We start from the raw sequence: 22,564 nt of genomic DNA, 5'->3' as shown, positions 1-22,564 counted from the left end.
GGACAATCACAGTGATTGCAGCTTGTAAACAGTATTCCAATGGAAAAGAAAGGTTTTATTTTAGGACGATCTTAACAGATGATAATTGGTTCTATCCTAACAAACTGTCACGGATGGTGTAACAGAAAACTAGAAGACACAAATGAAGATCCGACTGACTTGATCCAAAACTAAGGATCCAACGGGTAAGCCCTGTAACAACGCTAGCTCTCTCCCTTACTGCTCAGCCTATGCAAAAATCTCAATGGTAGAAATTTGCATACCCTCGTTCCTCGACTGTATGACACCTGAACAGCCTATAATATGGAGGGGACACGACCACCGGCTCCCTACACTTAATACGGAGGGAGTCAGGGTCACCTCGGATCAAGCAAACAGGAAAACAAAGATAAATGAACAGACTTATCTGTAGAAGCATCAGTTGTAGCATCCAGCATGCACACACTCCAGGAAGTTGTATAAACCGCAAAATGATGCAGTATGGGAGGGGATTTAAAGGGATTCAATCAGTGCAACTAGATGACAGCTGAGAGAGGGAAACGAGATGACAAAACGAAAGCAAAACAAAAGAACCTCAAGCAGGAGGTTCTAAAGAACGTCTGTCAGAGCTTCACAGATGTCTGGCGGTGACACTATCTATCTGTGGACAATTTTATCATCTGTAAGACTGGTCAGCAATCTGTGTGTGTAAACCCGGCTTAAAGGGAATCTGTCAGCGCCAAAACAACCCCCCAACTAGAGTGAGCTGTGTATAGTGTCAATGACACAGAGTCTGGTTATGTAATTTTTATCTTCATACTCACTTGCATTCTGACGCTGCACTCTCACAAACCAGCAGTAAAATGTGAGGACTCCGGTGCACGTGCACATAATGGAGAGGACTCTAAGAGGAGTCAATGCATTTTACGGCTGGTTTGTTGGAGCTAAGCGTCAGAATGTATGAAGATAAAAATTACATAACCTGACTTGGCACTACTTACTCTATTTTGGGGGGTGTTTTGGATCTGACAGATTCCCTTTAAAGCTTATGTACACCTTCGGGGGCAATTCTATTACTTATATTCAGCTTAAAATAATTTTTTTAAGTGGTCTTTATTAAAAAAAAAAAAATTCAGCAGCTATGTCATAAAGGGTTAATCTCTGCCTAGCTGTGAGAATTGTATGTTGACTTTCACTCTGTGTGAATTACTAATGGCTCAAAAACATTTATTTAAGGGCTCATGCACACGATCACATGTATTTTGCGGTCTGCAAAAAATATGGATGACGTCCGTGTGCATTACGTATTTTGCAGAGCGGAAGAACTGGCCCCTAAAAGAACAGTCCTATCCTTGTCCGTAATGCGGACAATAGTAGGACATGTTCTATCTTTTTGCTGAACGGAAATACGAAAACGGAATGCACACGGAGTAACTTCCGTTTTTTTTTTGCAGACCCATTGAAATGAATGGGAGAGTGATTTCCCATTACGGATACTGCTTCTTTCGCAGGACCAACAGCATTGTAATGCCAAGCGCCCCTGATCTATTGTACTGTAATGACAACATGTCATTATGTCAATACAATTCAGTAGATCCGAGGTCTGGCAGGGACACACAGCATTATAAATCATTATAATGTCGTGCAGTCCTGTGAAAGGAGAAGTGTCCATAACAGGAAATCACACTCCCACACGGAGCATATTTCCTGCAGTGCTCACGCTTGTCTGAAATTAGCTTAAAGGGTCAGTGAGGGCTCTCAGATCAGGTCTTCTAAATCAAGGACAAATAGCACATTTCCATGCCTACAATGTATACTATGCTTGAACGTAATGTAGTGTAGATGTTTAAAAGTGTTTTCCGAGACTTTTATACTAATATCCTCTGGATAGGTCATCAGTAGTGTTGAGCGAAGCGAGCTTCGGATGCTTCTTCCAAAGTCGCTTAGTTCAAAACTTCGGAATAATACTGTACGGAGATCAGTCTCTGTACAGCATTACAATGTATGGGCTCCAATGAGCCGAAGTAAGTTATTAGCGAGGTCGCACGTGACTTCGTTGTATAACTTCGGTAGTTGATTTTAAAGTGGAAAACCACTTTAAACTGAACTCTGACTAGTACCTTTATTTTATGCACTTATATAGCGCTGACATATTTCACAGCGCTTTACAGACATTAGCATCACGCTGTCCCCTATGGGACTCACAATCTGAGTTCCCTATCTGTATGTCTTTAAAGTGTGGGAGGAAACTGGAGTACCCGGAGGAAACCCACTCAAATACGGGGAGAACATACAAACTCCATGCAGATGTTGACCTTGGTCGGACTGCTGCAAGGCACCAGTGCTAACCAATGAGCCACCATGCTGCAGTATCTCATCGTTGGGTGTCTGACATCCGGGATCCCGTCAAATCAGCTGTCTGAGAAGGCTCTGGTGCTTGCAGTAGAACCGCAGCCTTCTCACAGCTTAGCCTAGGCCATGGGACGTCATGTTCGGTCATATGGTCTAGGTGCAGCTCAGCCCTACTGAAGTGAATGGAGCTGAGCTGCGATACCAAGCACAGTCTCTGTACAATGTATGGCGGTCATCGGTAAAAAAGTCTCAGTAAAGCCCTTTAAATATCTCTGCAGTTCGTGTGTGTCGGAGACATCAACCAACACATATGAAACTCCATATCTTGACATGACTCAAATAAACTACCAGGTGCTGGAACAGATTTCAGTCCTTCGCAGGAGGGGGTGATAGACAAACTTAAAATTCATACTGGATTTATACTTTACTATCATTGTAACAGAAAGTGTTAAAAGTGAATTACAAAAAAAAATTCTGTAGATTGTTGTCCTCTGTCGATTTATTATTAATGATTCTTGTGGAAGTGATGTGACATATCCCACAATTTAATGAAATTACTATCCCTACAGGAGTTGAAATGATATATTCTTCAGTTGTGAAGTCTTTGTGTGTACAGATTGTCTGATGGAGGTCGATAAGATGTTCACATTCATTAATCTCAATTGCCAGATTATACTTAGAAGCAAATAAAATGTTCTACATACTTTGGCCCACTTTTACTAATGTATGTGCATCTAGATTTTGGTGTAAACCATCCTCAAAACTGGTACAGTTATGCCGATCTTGGTTCTAGGAAACTTTGCCTAGTCCAAAAGGGGTTAAGTGGTGCGGCTTCACAGGAAAGGGAACATTTTGTGCTAAAACTGCACCACGACTCTGACATAAAATTCTACCGCAAAGTAATCTATCCAGTTAGCCGGAAGTGTCTATCCCTGCACCACATTCATTATCCAGCCGGAGCTACTGTGATAAATCTGGTGCAGCTTTAGACAGCCTGGCTTAGTTTATCTATAGGTTTAGTAATTCTGAGATGGGAAACTACTTCCTGCACTTCAGTGATATCAGTTTTAATAAACTTGGTAACTACAGCTCTGCCACATTCAAGGGCAATGTCAATTCACCTCTGGAGAATCCCTGACTTCTGGACCTTCTGCTTCCTCAGAGATTTGCCTTCGAGTAGTGAATGCACGCTGAGCCTCCAACTGAACACTGCCGCTTTCTGGACCAGCAGTGCCATCCCTGGGAAAATATCAAAGGAAAAGAATGGGTCATGTCACCTATTAGTTTTTTATAGTTCATTTTTATTTTTTGATTGTACAACTTATTTGGCCCCAATGGCAAAAATAATACTCCGTAGTACTCCTGGGGACTGCAATAAAAGTCTCATAGGTGGGTATTTCACTTCTAGGACTCCCATTTATCTGGGGAATGGGGGCCCCCATGGAAATAGAAGACGGTGTATGCCTGCAAACGTTCTCCATTGTGGTTTATAGGAGTTGAAGAACCACTTTCTCTTTGGAGCACCAGTTTGGGTCAGTGTTCCTCCATAATTGTGCCAGCCACACAATGCCCAACCATAATAGTGTTCTCCACACAATGTCCGCTATTAGTGCTAGTTAGTGGCAATTATTACAGTGCTGTCTTCTAATGGTTGGGGATGCACAGAATATCATCAGGGGTCGCATACTTCAGGCTGTGCACCCCTGGCCTATAGACACAGAACCTCTTTGAAAGTAACTGGGGGTACTAAGTAGATGGGGGCTGTAATGTGAGACAATGTAGTAAATTGTCATTAGGACCAAGCCATTTTAACCATGTAAGGATATATGCTGTAAAGCTGGTATTTGAAGCGTGTATACTGCCATACAGGGACATTAGCAGCTTTCAAACTAGTAACATTTTTAAAACTATACATAAAAATTGGAAAACTGCGTGACCTCATGAAAACAATACATGTGAAATATTGTAGACCACTTATGACATTTTTAACATTATATTTTAGATTCGAGTCAGTTACTCACTGAATGGTAGGCCTATGCCACTGTGTTCTTTTAAACTGATGGCTGACATAATAAGTTCTTCCCAGAATATCCTGTTTCTCTTCCCACCCTGGCGGTAGCGGAGATATTTCCTGCTGTTGTGGTTGATAAGTGGGGTCTGGTTGGTCCAATATAATCCAGCCAGGCTATGTAAAAATAAAAGGCCACATTTAAGATAACAGTATGACAAACTGCTCACTATATGAAGGTCACTCCAATCCACTGCCACAGTTTCCTGTCCTCACCAGACTGGAAGCAATGATGTTCCGTTCCCATTTGTGACCATAGCACCCAATCATTGGCCTCAGTGGTCAAGTGTACAAGAACAGCATATCACTGCAGAGGCTCAGCTGTCATGTGCCATTCTTGCTTATGTGACCACTGATACCATTGACAGACTGTAGTGGTTATGAGAGTGTGAGGAGCACATCATCACTTCTAGTCCAGCTGGGACAGGACTCTCTTTAATTTTAAACTTTTGGATTTGACAACCTCTTTAAGGTCATATCAGCTACGTAAACTGTAAGAGATGTAACAGAAACGTATGGACATTCAAGTGGCTAAAATGTATTTATGAAAACACTGTGGTATTAAAATCATAAATCATTAAAAGCATAAAAAAAAAAAAACCTAAGTGCCCTATTACATTGGCCGATGCTCAGGCCGTGCGAGCGCTGACAGATGATAACACATCCTCTAGCCTAGCGCACGAGCCTGATTACCCAGGCCGATACAAACTGAGTGTGGTACAGCAGTCGTTCCTCCATTATTTACTTCTGTTGATTATTGGCAGTACATCCCTGATTACACAAGTAGACGTGCTGCATATTTCACCCTGGTGAAAGATTAGCAGACAAACAAGCGCTTTCAGATTCATCAGCTGATTGGCTGCTCAATTATAGAGGCCAATTATCAGGAACTAGTGCTCTTATGAAGGCTTATTTCTGATAATTGGCCCGAAAATTGGGTGGTCTCATAGGGCCCTAAGGCAGGTTTCAGACAGACACATGGAGCCCATGAAACACTGTCCATATGTGACTGACATTGCATCACAGTGACTCATAATGCTGTGACTTCCAGGCTGAAGTGGGTGTACTGTAATTTGAGTACAGAACAGTAGATCCAATGTCAGGCTGCACCTCACAGCATGATAGATCACTTTGATACAAGCAGCAGGCATTACACAGGCAGTGTTTCATGAACTGCACACATTTGTCTTAGAAGGAGAACTAACTTAGGGTACTTTCACACTTGCGTTGTTGGATTCCAGCAGTCAGTTCCGTCGCCGGAACTGCCTGCCGGATCGGCAATCTGTATGCAAACGGATACCATTTGTAGACGGATCAGGATGCGGATCCGTCTCACAAATGCATTGCAATACTAGATCAGTCTCTCCGGTTGTCATCCGGAAAAATGGATCCGGTATTTATCCATTTCAAATTTTTAAAAGGTCTGCGCATGCGCAGACTGCAAAACCGGATCCGTTTTGCTGGAACACTTGGGGCCGGATCCAGCATTAAATATATTTCAATGGAAAATAATGTCGGATCTGGCATTCCGGCAAGTGTTCCGGAATTTTGGACAGAGAAAATACCGCAGCATGCTGCAGTATTTTATCCGTCCAAAAACCGTACAGTTGCAAATAAAAGGGGGTTAGTCAGCACCTCCCAGTGCGCAGGTGCACGCTGCCGTGGCAAAGACCTAGAGGAAAAAAAGACAATGCAGAAGCACCGTGCAAATCAGATAAAGTACAATAATGCCAAAAATTATAGTGCTAATGCTACGCTTATTTATAAAGCGAGATGCTTGGCCAATGCATTTTGTACAAAACCATCTGAGCCCGTCTGCCGTACGTCAAGGCGATCTCTGTTAGACGGGTCCTAACAATAAAATACTACCTGTTATGCGCCATAATGGCCGCCATAACGTTCAGGAGTGTTGGATCCACATGCATGCTGGATTCACTCTGCCTTTTACCATTTTTGGTGCCATAATGGCCTCCATTACAAGGGATGCAGGTACCAACATACATGCCGAGCACACTCTATACCTTTCCTTGTGCCAGACAGCTTCCAATGAATGTAGTGAGAGCAGGCTACTGCATTGTCATTTTTTCCTCTAGGTCTTTGCCATGGCAGTGTGCACCTGCGCACTGGGAGGTGCTGACTAACCCCCTTTTTGTGCAGATTTACAATGCTGGAGATGTGGCACTCCAGCGAGTCGTGCACTCCTGATTGGCCTGTCTGCCCCATAGGCTGATTTTAATTAGTTTCAGTATAAAGCTGTAGCCTGCTCTCACTACATTCATTGGAAGCTGTCTGTCCATAGGACTGTATCTGTTGTTCCGGTATGCGCAGTACATTTAAAATGTGAACAAAAAAATCCAAACGGACAGACGGATCTGTTCTTGCAATGCATTTTTAAGATGGATCAGAATCCTGCTCAGTCTTAAAATGCAATCAGTTGGCATACGTTTTGCCGGATCTGGCAGGCAGTTGTGGCGACAGAACTGCTTGCCGGATTCCTCTGCCGCAAGTGTGAAAGTAGCCTAAGCTGCTAGGAGGGAACTCAATAGCGGAAAAGTTTAATGCAAGTGTGAAAGTACCCTTAACTTGCAAAGTTTAATAGATTACTTTATTCTGGCAATGCTAAAAAGAACAACATCTTAGAAAGAAAGCAAAAACTAACCTCTATCTCTTCACCTTGCTCTGTGCCTTCTTCTTCTGATCCACTGTTTTTAGGTAAATACGTCATTTTTAGTCTAAGATGCCCCTTGACCTTAGATTTGTGACTGATGGGAAAACAGATACAAAGATAAAATGCAGGTAAACACAAACACAAACACCAACTCAAAGATCATAACTCCATTCAAGATCTGGAAAAAACCTATTGAGGTCAGTTAATTCAGGAATCACACCTTTATCTTTTTGCCACACTTATAGGAGAAATAGAAGTGGTTTCAACTGGAGTGTGAAAGGTTAAAAGGTCTTCCAGTTGCAAAAAAAGATTAAAAAAAAGTACAAAATGTAATACCATATTGTAAAATAAAAAAAAGGTTTTAAAATATCTAATATACAAGGGGGGAGATGTATCAACACAGGATATCCCCTGTGCCATCATAAATGATGTGCATACTCCGGCAGTCCGTGCACCTGCACTGAAATCTACACCAGCTCTTAGCTCGTAGTAGTAAATGACCTCCTTTGTGCTTTAATTCTTGTTCCAGTTTTCTCCATATTTTATTTTGTCACTGTTCCAATTTACATTCAGAAGCAGAGAACCTGTCCTGGACTCATCAAAATTTTCATTTTATTACAGCTTATTCACTCCATAGTGCTGGATTTTCTGTCCATGTACATTTCATTTTTTTCTGACTCCAACAGATGACCTGCAGTGAGATTCTCAGGCGCATGGATCTGTTAAAAAATTAACTGATGTATGAAAAGTCCAATTCCTGTGCTGTCCATTTTTAAAATGAGAAAACATTTTCTACGGATAAGCTCTTAGAGGGGAACTGTCCCGCTCAGGATCTGCTCTATGATCTACAGAAGAGAGCAGTGGCAGCCTAGGCCTGTGCCTTTACTACAGTGACAGACATTTACCCTCACCTAAAGAATTATTAGGAACACCTGTTCTATTTCTCATTAATGCAATTATCTAGTCAACCAATCACATGGCAGTTGCTTCAATGCATTTAGGGGTGTGGTCCTGGTCAAGACAATCTCCTGAACTCCAAACTGAATGTCAGAATGGGAAAGAAAGGTGATTTAAGCTATTTTGAGCGTGGCATGGTTGTTGGTGCCAGACGGGCCGGTCTGAGTATTTCACAATCTGCTCAGTTACTGGGATTTTCACGCACAACCATTTCTAGGGTTTACAAAGAATGGTGTGAAAAGGGAAAAACATCCAGTATGCGGCAGTCCTGTGGGCGAAAATGCCTTGTGGATGCTAGAGGTCAGAGAAGAATGGGCCGACTGATTCAAGCTGATAGAAGAGCAACGTTGACTGAAATAACCACTCGTTACAACCGAGGTATGCAGCAAAGCATTTGTGAAGCCACAACATGCACAACCTTGAGGCAGATGGGCTACAACAGCAGAAGACCCCACCGGGTACCACTCATCTCCACTACAAATAGGAAAAAGAGGCTACAATTTGCACAAGCTCACGAAAATTGGACTGTTGAAGACTGGAAAAATGTTGCCTGGTCTGATGAGTCTCGATTTCTGTTGAGACATTCAAATGGTAGAGTCCGAATTTGGCGTAAACAGAATGAGAACATGTATCCATCATGCCTTGTTACCACTGTACAGGCTGGTGGTGATGGTGTAATGGTGTGGGGGATGTTTTCTGGGCACACTTTAGGCCCCTTAGTGCCAATTGGGCATCGTTAAAATGCCACGGGCTACCTGAGCATTGTTTCTGACCATGTCCATCCCTTCATGACCACCATGTACTCATCCTCTGATGGCTACTTCCAGCAGGATAATGCACCATGTCACAAAGCTCGAATCATTTCAAATTGGTTTCTTGAACATGACAATGAGTTCACTGTACTAAAATGGCCCCCACAGTCACCAGATCTCAACCCAATAGAGCATCTTTGGGATGTGGTGGAACGGGAGCTTCGTGCCCTGGATGTGCATCCCTCAAATCTCCATCAACTGCAAGATGCTATCCTATCAATTTGGGCCAACATTTCTAAAGAATGCTATCAGCACCTTGTGGAATCAATGCCACGTAGAATTAAGGCAGTTCTGAAGGCAAAAGGGGGTCCAACACCGTATTAGTATGGTGTTCCTAATAATTCTTTAGGTGAGTGTATAGTGTCTGTGAATGGCCACCATTACCGGCTGAAGGGTTTAGGATAGGCGTTTTTTAGGATAGCTTATGAATTGGTCTCAAGTAGTACGTGCAAGGCTTTGTCTCACTTCAGCAAATAGCATTTATCATGTAGATAACGTTAATACAAGGCACTTATTTTTCCATCACATTATACACTTCTCGTATCCAGGGGTTACAACCACCCAGAAATCCAGCAGTGGAGGTCGTGCTTGCACCAGCCTATGTGCATTCCTGCAGTCTCAGCCACCAGAGAGGCCAGTGCTTTTTCCTATAGTGTGCAAGCATGACCACCACTGATGGAGTACAGGGTGGTCGTAACCCCTGGATATGAACAGTGTATAATGTGATTGAAAAATTAATCAGGCCAGCAAATGAGGCAATATGGACACTCACAATACATTAGTAAGTGCCTTTTATTAAAGGGGCATAAGCTCCCCTTCACTCCTTTAGCATGTAGGATAGGAGCATCTGAGCATTTCTTGCTCAGATGTTCCCTCTTGCCTTGCGCTGCATTGAGCAGGACAGGGCCTGTTTGTTGTGAGCCCGGTGATGCAGGGAGCCCGGTGACGTCACCAAGCCAAGTGGGCAGGGTATAGCACTGTTCTGGGTGGTTTTAGAGGCGGGTATTACAGCGCAAGGCAAGGGGAGCACCGGAGCAAGAAAATGCTCCGATGCTCCTATCCTACATGCTAAAGGAGTTAAGGGGAACTTATGTCTGGGTTCAGCTCTGAACCCGGACAACCCCATTAACTTTCTCTACATGATCAACACCATTTGCTGAAGTGAGAAAACCCCTTTAACTGAATAGGCTTCAGTCAAATGAACCCCATGTCATTTCACCTGACATCTAGTTATTAAATAGGATGACACGTGCAGATCATGCCATCTGCACCGTATTTAGTCCAAAAACCGCACAAAAATGCATGGACACGTACGGAGCTAATGTTTGATGCTTCCTATTCATTTCAATGGGGGATTCATCGTGGTTTCTGCCCCAAGATATGGCATGCTGCTTCTTTTTTCCACTAATGCTTCCCACTAAAATGAATGGGAGGCTGTTTTGAGGCGGAAACGTTCCAAAATCAGAGCCAAAAAACTCTATGTGAACTGGCCCTTATGGTTTTAATAACTAAGCCCCACTTTTTGTAGATACCTCTGGATCTGGCCCATGTTCTTCTAACTGCAGATATAGTTAAAGGAATTCTGTCACCTCCCCCGGGAACTATTCGAAGAAAAGTTGCTGCTCCTGTAGAGTCCCGATTGCTAATTGTTATGTTAACACTCCCCCGTTACCCTGTTGTTCCAGCATACATCGCCACTGGAATACACCCATGGGACGTCTAAGCTTGCGCTCAGGAGGTCCTCTTTATTATGTGAGCAAGCTCACTCGGTCAGTGTATGCCAGCGCTGGATTGTGAGCACATCGGGGAACCCAGATTCAACAGAAGCAGTGCTATTCATGTAGTACAGCATCTAATAGTGGTTGGGGGAGGTGACAGATTCACTCGAAGGTATAAACTCAGAGCAGAAGTGATCTTTTTTGTGTTTATAGTTGTGATATTAGTGCCAACATAAATGATCCTAAACTGCCAAATACTTGTAATAAAGTCACAAATAAAAGAAATTACTGGACTGTATTGAGTATGTATTGAATGGTCAAAGCCCTAAGCAAACAGATTTTTCAGAGTTCTTTAGAATGCGGTCAGAAAATATGCAAAGACATTCCATCTTCGTGCCCAGCGAAAAACCAGAGTTATAAAGCTCTGCCTGAAATAAGAAAACTTGTGTTTTGGGTTTCAGCTCTGGGCCCAGGACAAAAATGCGCTAAGAATTTACAGCCATGTTTATTACTTAAGATGCTGGGTATAGCATTCTCCACAATCACATTTCTATACATAATGCATATCCTATTAGCGCAAACTTGAAATAAATGTAAGAACTCAGTATGGTAATATGAATGCCAAAAAAATAAGCAAAAAAATAAAAATTGTATAAAATGCAACTAAACAAGAGCCAACATGAATACAACATTAGGCCAAATGTATTATTACTGAGAGAGGAGGTTAGACTGGGCAATGATTGACTTTTGCATAAACAATGTTGGGAACAGAATGTAATATTCATGTAGGCCTGAGATAATAGCATAATTCATTAGAACAGGTGGCATTTATGGCATACCCAAATTGTTCTGCATTTCTCTGGAACATATTCACTTAACTCTTAAACTCTGTGGAGCTGCCAGGTATGCCATGGGAACTTTTCTTGGTATTTATGTGCAGTTGAGCAGACAGTAAAATAATTTTTCTGTATAGCTTTTATCAGCCCTTAACACCTCACTACGGTCCCCTAGACAGCTACAACAAAATATAAGAAAACACCAAATTTAGGCTCCATTTACACTGGCTTTAGGATATCAGTTTGAAATATTTATCAGAAAATGTTCCATGTTTAAGTCTGACATAGGTCTCCAATGTATGCCATGCAGTTGCATACCTCGTTCATACACTGCCATTGAATAAACATGTACAGTACATGGCATACATATTTTTGCAATGCCCAAAAAAAGTATAGTATAAACACTGCGGTCAGCAAGTCCAGACTTTAGTGTAAACATTGCCGTCAGTCCATACTCTGGTGTAGATGCTGGAGTCAGCCAATCTGGTGTAACTGCTGTGATCAGTCAGTCCATACTCCAGTGTAGATGCTGCGGTCAGTCAGTCCATAGCCTGACCGCAGCATTTACACTAGACTATGGGTTGACTGACTGCAGCATTTACTGTAGACTATGACCTGACTGACCGTAGCATTTACACTAGTCAGGTCATAGTCTACAGTAAATGCTGCAGTCAGTCCATAGTCTAGTGTAAATGCTGCGGTCAGTCAGTCTATAGTCTAGTGTAAACCTTGCACTCAGTCCATAGTCTAATGTAAACTTTGCGGTCAGTCAGCCCATAGTCTAGTGTAAATGCTTCGGTCGGTCAGTCAGTCCATAGTCTACAGTAAATAATACAGTCAGCCCATAGTATAGTGTAAATGCTGCGATCAGTCAGTCCATAGTCTAGTGTAAAAATTTACCTCAGTCAGTACATAGTCTGGTGTAAATACTGTGGTCAGTCAGCCCATAGTCTGGTGTAAATACTGTGGTCAGTCAGCCCATAGTCTGGTGTAAACACTGAGTTTAGTCAGTCCATAGTTTAGTGCAGGGATGCCCAACCTGCGGCCCTTCAATTGCTACAAAACCACACTTCCCAACATGCTGGAAGTTGCAGTTTTGCAACAGCTGGAGGGCCGCAGGTTGGGCATCCCTGGTTTAGTGTAAACATTGCGGTCAGTCCATAGTCTAGTGTAAATTCTGTGGTCAGTCCACAGTCTACTGTAAATGAAGCGCTGAGTCTGATGTAAATGCTGCGATCAGTCCATTGTCTAGTGTAAAATCTGCACTCAGTCAGTCCATCCATAGTCTAGTGTAAATGCTGTGGTCAGTCAGTCCATAGTCTGGTCTAAATGCTGCGATCAGTCAGTCCATAGTCTAGTGTAAACACTGCGGTCAGTCAGTCCATAGTCTGGTGTAAACACTGTGGTCAGTCCATAGTCTAGTGTAAACACTGCAGTCAGTCAGTCCATAGTCTAGTGTAAACACTGTGGTCAGTCCATAGTCTAGTGTAAACACTGCAGTCAGTCAGTCAGTCAGTCCATAGTCTAGTGTAAACACTGTGGTCAGTCAGTCCATAGTCTAGTGTAAACACTGTGGTCAGTCCATAGTCTAGTGTAAACACTGCAGTCAGTCAGTCAGTCAGTCCATAGTCTAGTGTAAACACTGTGGTCAGTCAGTCCATAGTCTAGTGTAAACACTGCGGTCAGTCAGTCCATAGTCTAGTGTAAACACTGCGGTCAGTCAGTCCATAGTCTAGTGTAAACACTGTGGTCAGTCAGTCCATAGTCTAGTGTAAACACTGTGGTCAGTCAGTCCATAGTCTAGTGTAAAGACAGTGGTCAGTCAGTCCATAGTCTAGTGTAAACACTGCGGTCTGTCAGTCCATAGTCTGGTGTAAACACTGCAGTCAGTCCATAGTCTAGTGTAAAGACAGTGGTCAGTCAGTCCATAGTCTGATGTAAACACTGCGGTAAGTCAGTTCATAGATCCGTTTTCTATTGTGGCAGATTGTGTTAGAGAAAACGGATCCTTCCCCATTGACTTGCATTGGGGGTCATGCCAGATCCATCTTGCTCTGCATCCCAGGACGGAAAGCAAAATACAACATGTTGCAGTTTGCTCTCCGGTATGGGAATGCAACTAAATGGAATGGAATGAATTTTGGAGCATTCCGTTCTGTTCAGTTCAGTTTCATCCCCATTGACGATGAATGGGGACAAAACTGAAGCGTTTTTATCCGATATTGAGCCCCTATGACGGATCTCAATAACGGAAAACTAAAACTGTGAGGAATATGGATTAAATTTACTGTCAGCCATGTCCCCACAACCGCTATTTGCTAAAAAATAGCAGAGGTAGTGAACTCCACAGGGGAACCCTGCTTCAAAGTCCCAGCCATATGGCAGGGAACTTCTTGCAGGCCACCTTTGTTTACAATTTCACACCCCATTCAGACAGCATGGATCCTGCAGGAAAACCATTCCCCAGTTCGATCAAATCTAACAGACAGCATGGAACCAGCGATTTATAAGGAATTATGAATCGCCCGGAATTATGAATCGACGGCCATCACAGGCGCAAACCGGATACATACGGTATTTGTGTCCCGGTGGCCACAATGAACATGCCCATGGTCTTAGTTTGGTGGTGGGATGCCAGGGAAGGGAGATATACATATCTCCCCACAGAAACCCAATAATGGTACCATGCTTGGACTCTACTGGTAGCCGGAACCCAGGTGGATCCGTTGGTCCCAGAACCATCTCCCTGTGACCTTCTGGCCTGGAGCTATGAACCCTAAAGGGTTTTGTGGGTCATTTGCTGCCAGCCCAGCAGAGGGGGGGTGGACCCCTCCCAAAGGCCGGGAGGGATCGGCTACAGTTTAAAAGGCTTGTGCCAGCAAGCGGGCGTGTCTTTTCTCTGAAGGAGGGTCACATCGTGCCATGTGTCTAAAGGGACCTGCAACCAGCTGACATCACTGCCCTCCATGTGAATACAGCAAAGGACTAATCAGAACGCAAAGGAACATTCATCTACCCGGTAACTGACTTGTGCTCTGTGTAATCCTGCGTGTACCAAATTACCTGTATTTGTAACCTCAGACTACTGTAAATATTCTGTGTGTATAGTGTTATATCTAGTGTGCCCTTAAGGCGATTAAATATATAATTTAATCTTGTGCTGTCTTATCTCGATCATGAATCCCCACATCCGTGTTTCAACCTAGTTATAAGCTACGGCGGGTTGGTTTCTCACCCTATATAATCCCGTTAGTGGACCGGGCTTATATCAAACGAGAAGCTGGTGGCAGATTACCCAGGGCGAGAAAGCGCTGTTTCACTGCGGCAGTGAAAAGGCTCTCTCAGCTTGTTGCCTCTCTGTGCCCGCGTGGACAGGAGGTGTCTGTGTAAACTGTACCAAGCTGACCTTACCTGCTCCTCCAGGAGGGCGTAACATCACGTCTTGGTAACCAGGGACCATACCGCGGCTCGTGAGCTCGACGTAGTTGACGTCAAGCGGGCACGAGGGGTGGTATCCGTCACAAAAACGCTAATAGTAGCGTAACAGGATTCTCTTGGGGTAAAGAAGAAACAGGGAAATGGAAATGGGCGCAGGCAGCAGAGGAAGTGCAGGGGCTATGTGGGTGAAGGGGAGACTTGTGGCAATACTGTGTCAGAGGGCACACAAAGAATTCAATCTCAGGGGGTGGGGGCATAAACAACAGAAAGGGGCTCTGTGGAGGGGGTAGGGTACAAAGGAAAGTCACTCCTGAGGCATATGGGGAAGACAATGAGTGTCAGGGGCTCTTGAAGGGTGTACAGGAACACATAGTAAACCATTCCTCTGAACCTGCTGCCTATACTAAACGCATACTGACAGTAGATATAGGAGAACGCCGCCCCCCTCTGACAATCAGTCAACAAATATAGGAGTCCCTCATGCAGCCACTTGTAAGGATCCTCTTCTCTCTCCCCTTCATTCACACGCCAGCAGAACCTGCCATACTGTCCAGATCATATCCTGTGCTATTTCAATACCAGTAGCAGGCAGCATGGTTTTGTAATGCTACCACCTACTGGCCATGAAGAAAACCTTCTCTGAAACAAAGGAGAGCTAGGAATGGGAGGACAGCAGGTACAGCAGCTGTTCACTATTTAGAGCTTAGTTTAGCCTGTAGTGCCTTGCTGCCCCTGCAAGGTACTGACATCTGCTGGTTCAGACAGTGTTGGACTTAGGTATTTACGGCCCACCAGTGTAATGGATACTGGGGGTCCACCCTACAGTGATACAGGCATATTGAAAGTTTAGTTTTAACAACTGTGATGACCTGTAATACAGTTTGAGAAAATAGCTTTTATTCCAGGTGCACTGAACACAGTATGTATTGAGGACAATGTGGCCTGATATATGGCTATATAAGGTAAGTTATAAACTAGATGACGAACCTGTGTGCAAGAATTATGTCTGGGCAGCAGTACTAATACATAGGTCACATGCGGCACACGTGGCACTAATACATAGGTCACATGCGGCACACGTGGCACTAATACATAGGTCACATGCGGCAGACATGGCACTAATACATAGGACACATGCGGCACACATGGCACTAATACATAGGACACATGCGGCACACATGGCACTAATACATAGGTCACATGCGGCACACATGGCACTAATACATAGGTCACATGCGGCACACATGGCACTAATACATGGGTCACATGTGGCACTAATACATAGGTCACATGCGGCACACATGGCACTAATACATAGGACACATGCGGCACACATGGCACTAATACATAGGACACATGCGGCACACATGACACTAATACATAGGTCACATGCGGCACACGTGGCACTAATACATAGGTCACATGCGGCACACGTGGCACTAATACATAGGTCACATGCGGCACACGTGGCACTAATACATAGGTCACATGCGGCACACGTGGCACTAATACATAGGTCACATGCGGCACACATGGCACTAATACATAGGTCACATGCGGCACACATGGCACTAATACATAGGTCACATGCGGCACACATGGCACTAATACATAGGACACATGCGGCACACATGACACTAATACATAGGTCACATGCGGCACACGTGGCACTAATACATAGGTCACATGCGGCACACATGGCACTAATACATAGGTCACATGCGGCACACATGGCACTAATACATAGGACACATGCGGCACACATGGCACTAATACATAGGACACATGCGGCACACATGACACTAATACATAGGTCACATGCGGCACACATGGCACTAATACATAGGTCACATGCGGCACACATGGCACTAATACATAGGACACATGCGGCACACATGGCACTAATACATAGGTCACATGCGGCACACATGGCACTAATACATAGGTCACATGCGGCACACGTGGCACTAATACATAGGTCACACGTGGCACTAATACATAGGTCACATGCGGCACACATGGCACTAATACATAGGTCACATGCGGCACTAATACATAGGTCACATGCGGCACACATGGCACTAATACATAGGACACATGCGGCACACATGGCACTAATACATAGGACACATGCGGCACACATGGCACTAATACATAGGACACATGCGGCACACGTGGCACTAATACATAGGTCACATGCGGCACACGTGGCACTAATACATAGGTCACATGCGGCACACATGGCACTAATACATAGGTCACATGCGGCACACATGGCACTAATACATAGGTCACATGCGGCACACATGGCACTAATACATAGGACACATGCGGCACACATGACACTAATACATAGGTCACATGCGGCACACGTGGCACTAATACATAGGTCACATGCGGCACACATGGCACTAATACATAGGTCACATGCGGCACACGTGGCACTAATACATAGGTCACACGTGGCACTAATACATAGGTCACATGCGGCACACATGGCACTAATACATAGGTCACATGCGGCACTAATACATAGGTCACATGCGGCACACATGGCACTAATACATAGGTCACATGTGGCACTAATACATAGGTCACATGTGGCACTAATACATAGGACACATGCGGCACACATGGCACTAATACATAGGTCACATGCGGCACACATGGCACTAATACATAGGTCACATGCGGCACACATGGCAGTAATACATAGGTAACATGCGGCACACATGGCACTAATACATAGGTCACATGCGGCACACATGGCACTAATACATAGGTCACATGCGGCACACATGGCACTAATACATAGGACACATGCGGCACACATGGCACTAATACATAGGTCACATGTGGCACTAATACATAGGTCACATGCGGCACACATGGCACTAATACATAGGACACATGCGGCACACATGGCACTAATACATAGGTCACATGTGGCACTAATACATAGGTCACATGTGGCACTAATACATAGGACACATGCGGCACACATGGCACTAATACATAGGTCACATGCGGCACACATGGCACTAATACATAGGTCACATGCGGCACACATGGCAGTAATACATAGGTAACATGCGGCACACATGGCACTAATACATAGGTCACATGCGGCACACATGGCACTAATACATAGGTCACATGCGGCACACATGGCACTAATACATAGGTCACATGCGGCACACATGGCACTAATACATAGGTCACATGTGGCAGACAACACTGATACATAGGTCACATGCGGCAGACAACACTGATACATAGGTCACATGCGGCACACATGGCAGTAATACATAGGTTACATGCGGCACACATGGCACTAATACATAGGTCACATGCGGCACACATGGCACTAATACATAGGTCACATGCGGCACACATGGCACTAATACATAGGTCACATGCGGCACACATGGCACTAATACATAGGACACATGCGGCACACATGACACTAATACATAGGTCACATGCGGCACACGTGGCACTAATACATAGGTCACATGCGGCACACATGGCACTAATACATAGGTCACATGCGGCACACATGGCACTAATACATAGGACACATGCGGCACACATGGCACTAATACATAGGACACATGCGGCACACATGACACTAATACATAGGTCACATGCGGCACACATGGCACTAATACATAGGTCACATGCGGCACACATGGCACTAATACATAGGTCACATGCGGCACACATGGCACTAATACATAGGTCACATGCGGCACACGTGGCACTAATACATAGGTCACATGCGGCACTAATACATAGGTCACACGTGGCACTAATACATAGGTCACATGCGGCACACATGGCACTAATACATAGGTCACATGCGGCACTAATACATAGGTCACATGCGGCACTAATACATAGGTCACATGCGGCACACATGGCACTAATACATAGGACACATGCGGCACACATGGCACTAATACATAGGACACATGCGGCACACGTGGCACTAATACATAGGTCACATGCGGCACACGTGGCACTAATACATAGGTCACATGCGGCACACATGGCACTAATACATAGGTCACATGCGGCACACATGGCACTAATACATAGGTCACATGCGGCACACATGGCACTAATACATAGGACACATGCGGCACACATGACACTAATACATAGGTCACATGCGGCACACGTGGCACTAATACATAGGTCACATGCGGCACACATGGCACTAATACATAGGTCACATGCGGCACACGTGGCACTAATACATAGGTCACACGTGGCACTAATACATAGGTCACATGCGGCACACATGGCACTAATACATAGGTCACATGCGGCACTAATACATAGGTCACATGCGGCACACATGGCACTAATACATAGGTCACATGTGGCACTAATACATAGGTCACATGTGGCACTAATACATAGGACACATGCGGCACACATGGCACTAATACATAGGTCACATGCGGCACACATGGCACTAATACATAGGTCACATGCGGCACACATGGCAGTAATACATAGGTAACATGCGGCACACATGGCACTAATACATAGGTCACATGCGGCACACATGGCACTAATACATAGGTCACATGCGGCACACATGGCACTAATACATAGGACACATGCGGCACACATGGCACTAATACATAGGTCACATGTGGCACTAATACATAGGTCACATGTGGCACTAATACATAGGACACATGCGGCACACATGGCACTAATACATAGGTCACATGCGGCACACATGGCACTAATACATAGGTCACATGCGGCACACATGGCAGTAATACATAGGTAACATGCGGCACACATGGCACTAATACATAGGTCACATGCGGCACACATGGCACTAATACATAGGTCACATGCGGCACACATGGCACTAATACATAGGTCACATGTGGCAGACAACACTGATACATAGGTCACATGCGGCACACATGGCACTAATACATAGGTCACATGTGGCAGACAACACTGATACATAGGTCACATGCGGCACACATGGCAGTAATACATAGGTCACATGCGGCACACATGGCACTAATACATAGGTCACATGCGGCAGACACAACACTGATACATAGCTCTAACTTTTAATATGTTTCTATGACATCAAAAGTTTTGTGAAAAGTTACTGACGTTTTAAAGACTATGGACACCTTCAGGGTCAAATTGCATTTTACTCATTTTGGGCTTGAAATCATTTTTGCAGTAGCTCAGACTGGATGATGAATCTGGTGCAGGGATAGACACTTCTCTGACTCTATACTAACTATTGTATGGCTTACTTTGAGATAAAGGTTTACGCCAGAATTTTGGTGCAAAATGGCGCATCTTAGGTCCTGTCCCTTCAAATGAAGCTCCCCCTTTCTGCTACGTCCCTTGTACAGCATGTCACAAAATGTAGAAACCCTAGACGTGCCAAATTGTGCCACTTTTTGGCACAAACACATTAGTAAATCTGGGCCAGCGGTATTAGCTAACGGTGCTAAAATGTGGTGACAGTTTTCTCTCTTTAAATAATAATTACCAAAAAATAATCCCCCTTCTGGTATGAACGTAAAGACCAATTTTAAGTATCTAGGGGCTGACAGCACCCAACAAGTAATTCTTTAGAATTTATACTTTAACCACCCAGCTGCACAGAATATGCAATGCACATGTACAGTACTCACTTCCGTGGATGAAGGATGAAGTCTTTAAATGTATATGGTCGCTCCAACCGCGGATTTTCAGTCTGAAAAAAAAAGCAGAGACATCAGCACCAGCACTAAAACAGAATTGTTTTAATGCTGACTATAATGAGGATTCTTAAATCATGACATTGCAGAATGATTTTTTATATTTCTACATCCTTTAGAGAAGTCATAAACCATAGTACTTTTCAGACATTATCATCACTCAGTCTCCAGTTTGGCTCATAATCTAAATTCCCAATCAGCATGTCTTTGGTATGTGGGACGAAACCCAGAGGACACCCATGCAAACAAGGGGAGAATATACAAACTCCATGCAGATGTTGACCCTGGTCGGATTTGAACCCAGAATGCTAGAACTGCTGCTCCATGCCAATTCTTCTTGACTGTAGTCAATCGTAACCCCTTAGTGCCCACCCATACGCCTTTTACGGCGGTCACTAAGGGGCCTTAGGCTGGGACGCCGCTTTTTTACAGCGGCCCAGTCTAAGCACTGCACGGGTCCCCCGCTGCAATGGCACCCGCCGCATGTAAAGTGCTGACAGAGGGAGCGCACTCCCTCTGTCTCCCATCGGCACCCCGCAAATGTGATTGCGGGGTGCTGATGTGTGTGAAGGCTGGCTGGGGTCTCATGTAGGCCCCAGTAAAGTCTTCAGTCAGAATAGCACGGATATTAAAATGCAATGCACTATAGGGATAATGCATTTCATTTTAAAATCAGTCAGAATGTTGTCTGTTATAGTCCTCTTGTGGGACTATTAAGTGGTAAAAAATATAAAACTCCACATGTGGTCGTAAACTGATGTAAGGGCACACGGCAGAGCGCAGAAGAAAAGGAGCGCCATACGGCTTTTGGAAGGCAGATTTTGCTGAACTGGTTTTTAGATGCCATGTCCCATTTGTAGCCTCCCTGATGCACCCTTACAGTAAAAACTAGGGATCGACCGACATTGATTTTTTTAGGGCCGATACGATACCGATAATTTGTGAACTTTCAGGCCGATAGCCGATAATTTATACCGATATTCTGTGAAATTTCATTTTTGAAAAAAAAAAAATCCTACACACGTGCGGAAAATGAATATTTTTATTATTATGTGATTCTGCAGCCAGCTCCCGCCTCCTGTTCAATTTGAATGAATAAGTGAGTTAACATCATTGGTGGCGCAGTGGCCAAAGCCCCTCCCCTCCTCTTGTCTTCTCTCCTCTCATTGGCGGCAGCGGCAGCAGCATCACAGGGGGAGGGAGACACTGCTTCCTTCTCCCCTGTGCTGCTGAGGGAACACAGAGCGCTGACAGCAGCGCGATCCTTGTTCCCCATACGTTACCGGAATATCGGCAAAATAGATGCCGATACCGATAACGGTCAAAATCCTGAATATCGGCCGATAATATCGGTAAAACCGATAATCGATCGATCCCTAGTAAAAACGCCCAAAAAGTGACCCCATTTTGGAAAACTAGGGGATAAGGGGCCAGTTTTATTGGTACTATTTTGGGGTACATATGATTTTTAATTGCTCTATATTACGTTTTTTGTGAGGCAAGGTAACTGTTTATTTTTTACAACATTCATCTGACAGGGTAGCTCATGTGCTATTTTTATAGATCAGATGCAGGGGCTCGTTTTTTGCAGAAATAGTCGAGTTATTGGTACCATTATTGGTATTATTTTTGGCTACATACGATTTTTAGATCATTACTACACTTTATGGGGCAAGGTCACCAAAAAATTGGTTGTTTTAGCACAGTTTTTATTTATTTATTTTTACAGCGTTCACCTGAGGGGTTAGGTCATGTGACATTTTTATTGAGCAGATCATTATGGACGTGGCAATACCGAATATGTATACTTTTTCTTATTTATTTAAGTTTTACACAATAATGGCATTTTTTAAACAAAAAAATAATGATGTTTCAGTGTCTCCATTGTCTGAGATTCATAGTTTTATTAAATTTTTTGACTGATTGTCTTAGGTAGGACCTCATTTTTTGTGGGATGAAACAACGGTTTGTTTGGTACTA

At 44.1% G+C, this 22,564-nt stretch overlaps 1 protein-coding gene across 2 annotated transcripts in view; it reads right to left on the bottom strand.

Annotated features, from left to right (window-relative positions):
* NEDD4 (NEDD4 E3 ubiquitin protein ligase) overlaps nt 1-22,564 on the bottom strand; it is a 205,323-nt gene that overhangs the window by 44,142 nt on the left and 138,617 nt on the right. For both annotated transcript variants that reach the window (XM_040413915.1, XM_040413913.1), the window contains 4 exons: nt 20,519-20,580; nt 7,059-7,161; nt 4,353-4,516; nt 3,453-3,570 (listed from right to left, as the gene is read on the bottom strand). In XM_040413915.1, coding sequence (XP_040269849.1) covers nt 3,453-3,570; nt 4,353-4,516; nt 7,059-7,161; nt 20,519-20,580 — 447 coding nt within the window. The remainder of the gene's footprint in view (nt 1-3,452; nt 3,571-4,352; nt 4,517-7,058; nt 7,162-20,518; nt 20,581-22,564) is intronic.

The sequence above is a fragment of the Bufo bufo genome, chromosome 1 (genome assembly GCF_905171765.1).
Source record: "Bufo bufo chromosome 1, aBufBuf1.1, whole genome shotgun sequence".
NCBI lineage: Eukaryota > Metazoa > Chordata > Amphibia > Anura > Bufonidae > Bufo > Bufo bufo.
The sequence above is the reverse complement of the archived record's forward strand: the minus strand, read 5'-3'. Positions and strand labels throughout refer to the sequence as shown.